This window comes from Austrofundulus limnaeus, unplaced genomic scaffold (assembly GCF_001266775.1).
Source record: "Austrofundulus limnaeus strain Quisiro unplaced genomic scaffold, Austrofundulus_limnaeus-1.0 Scaffold206, whole genome shotgun sequence".
Lineage (NCBI taxonomy): Eukaryota > Metazoa > Chordata > Actinopteri > Cyprinodontiformes > Rivulidae > Austrofundulus > Austrofundulus limnaeus.
The window spans coordinates 728,182-730,265 of NW_013952608.1; the positions used below are offsets into that span (position 1 = coordinate 728,182).

Below are 2,084 nucleotides of genomic sequence, written 5' to 3' on the forward strand. Positions count from 1 at the left end.
AAGGAGAAATATTTACAATCATACAATATATATTTACCATTTATCAAGTATTAAAATAGGGCTACTTTTGTTAAAAAGAAAAAATTAGTGTCTGTACCCTGCTGAATCTTGAAAAACATAGAAAATTTTTTTCTTGTGAGATGATTTTTTTTAAAAAGAAAACATAGCCATATGTAAGTGTGTTATATACTGGAAGAWTTTAACACCACTATCAGTGTTAAAGTTAGACAAACCACCAGCTGCTGMTGCAAAGATGACACCTCCACCAGTGTAAAAGCACCACACACATGCATCAAATGTAAAGTCTGTTTTTACAGTAGAGCTGCAAGATATTAGAAACATTTGAGATTTGAACAAACCTGACACATTTACCAAATCATTTACATACAAAATAAATAGCTTTGTGACCCAAGTACAGAACCCTGAGGCACACCGCATGTGATATTACCAAATTCAGATGTTACATTATTTATTTGTACAAACTGTCTTCTGTCTTTCAAATAGCTAGCTACCCAATASTCCGATTAGGATATCAGTCACTTCTTTTTCTGTCATCACTATCTAAATATGAACAGATGCATGGTACTTTAAATACACACTTAACTAAAGTAATATAAGTTTACACCTGTGTTCCTCAGTCAAGTTAATTCTGATATTATAGCCACAGAGCAGCGCCACAAATTAGCTCAGAATGCAGTGTTTATTATTGTTAAATAATTTCCTTTCTGAAAATATTTCTTACACCTCTRTGGGTTTTAGTCCAGTCTCTCCAGCTTCTCTTGGTAGCACAATTTTTAACAAATAAAAAAGCAAACTTTCATCATAACTTGTTTAAGACAAGAGGACTACACAACTTAAACGTGATCAAGGAAACAGAAGACAAACATACCTCAACCTTAGGCATGCAGATGGGAAATAAATGGGACAAAAGCAAAAAAAGGTACGATGAGAGTGAATTTTGAGTCTGACGCTGCTGTTACTGCTTTATCAGGAAAAAATCAACAAATATAAACAACAACAACTGTTACTCATACAGAATGTTAAAAACGATGGAAATAAAAACACTAAAAGGTGGAAGTAACAGCTTATGAGTTAATAAATGCCTCAGTTACTCTAATCTAGAAACAAGAACTGGTTCAGGATGGAGAGTCTGCTCCATGATGACTGGTCCGTTTCTGCTACTAATGTGGTCTTTGAGTACACAAACCAGCACAGACACACTCACCTGGTTGAAGTTTTTCTGTCTGAGGTATGTGATGGCTTTGTTGATCTCCAGATCATTGGCGAGCTCAACATACTGAGAACTCTTCACCATGTCAACACACCTTAAAGCAAACAGAAACAGCCGTCTTTATGAGGACATATTATCTCTGTTGGTTAAAAAACAGAAGCGAAGTAGAAAAACACTGGAAACTTTTTTATCAAATTAAGGCTTGATCTTGATTGTTAGCAAATGTCTTAATTTAATTATGACTTTAACAATAACGGAGGTAAAAAGACTCACTTTAACTGAGACAACTTGTTTTGCATAAAAACACAGAAAACAAAAAGTATTCCTTAATGGAGTTCAGCTGTATGTAAAAAAAAATGTGTGACCTTTACGTGTTTGAAAAATGTATTGAGTGTGACTCAACACACAATTATACCTCAATATCAGTATTACTGACTAAGTTACAGTCATTTTTGTGACAGTCAGCTATGGCAGCCATGTTGAATCGAGTGCAGAGTTTCATTAAAACCTATCCTGAGGTTCATGAAATATTTTGCTAAATGAAAAAAATCATGCAAACACAAGTATGTACACACATTTATATAATGAAATGGATCATGTAAAACAAAAAGAAAAAGACTCATAATTTACCTTAATGCAGGGCTATTCAATTGGCAGCCCGTGGGCCACATCCGGCCCGCGAGTGACAAAAATTCGGCCCGCCAATTGGTTCATTCATCTCTTCAGTACAAACCCCCGTTTTTTTTACTTTAATTATTCAAAGTTCTTTTAGTTAAACAGACATGTTTGGTGTCTACAGAAACGTCAGAATCTTGGCTAGAAGCTGGTAAAAACCATTTCTATGATCACTCAA

General features: G+C 34.6%; 1 protein-coding gene across 1 annotated transcript in view; it reads right to left on the minus strand.

Moving 5' to 3' along the window:
• ift88 (intraflagellar transport 88 homolog) overlaps positions 1–2,084 on the minus strand; it is a gene marked incomplete in the record, with an annotated part of 51,633 nt that overhangs the window by 34,921 nt on the left and 14,628 nt on the right. The window contains 2 exon segments of the mRNA XM_014018977.1: positions 890–895; positions 1,226–1,325. Of these exon segments, the coding sequence (XP_013874431.1) occupies positions 890–895; positions 1,226–1,325 (106 nt within the window).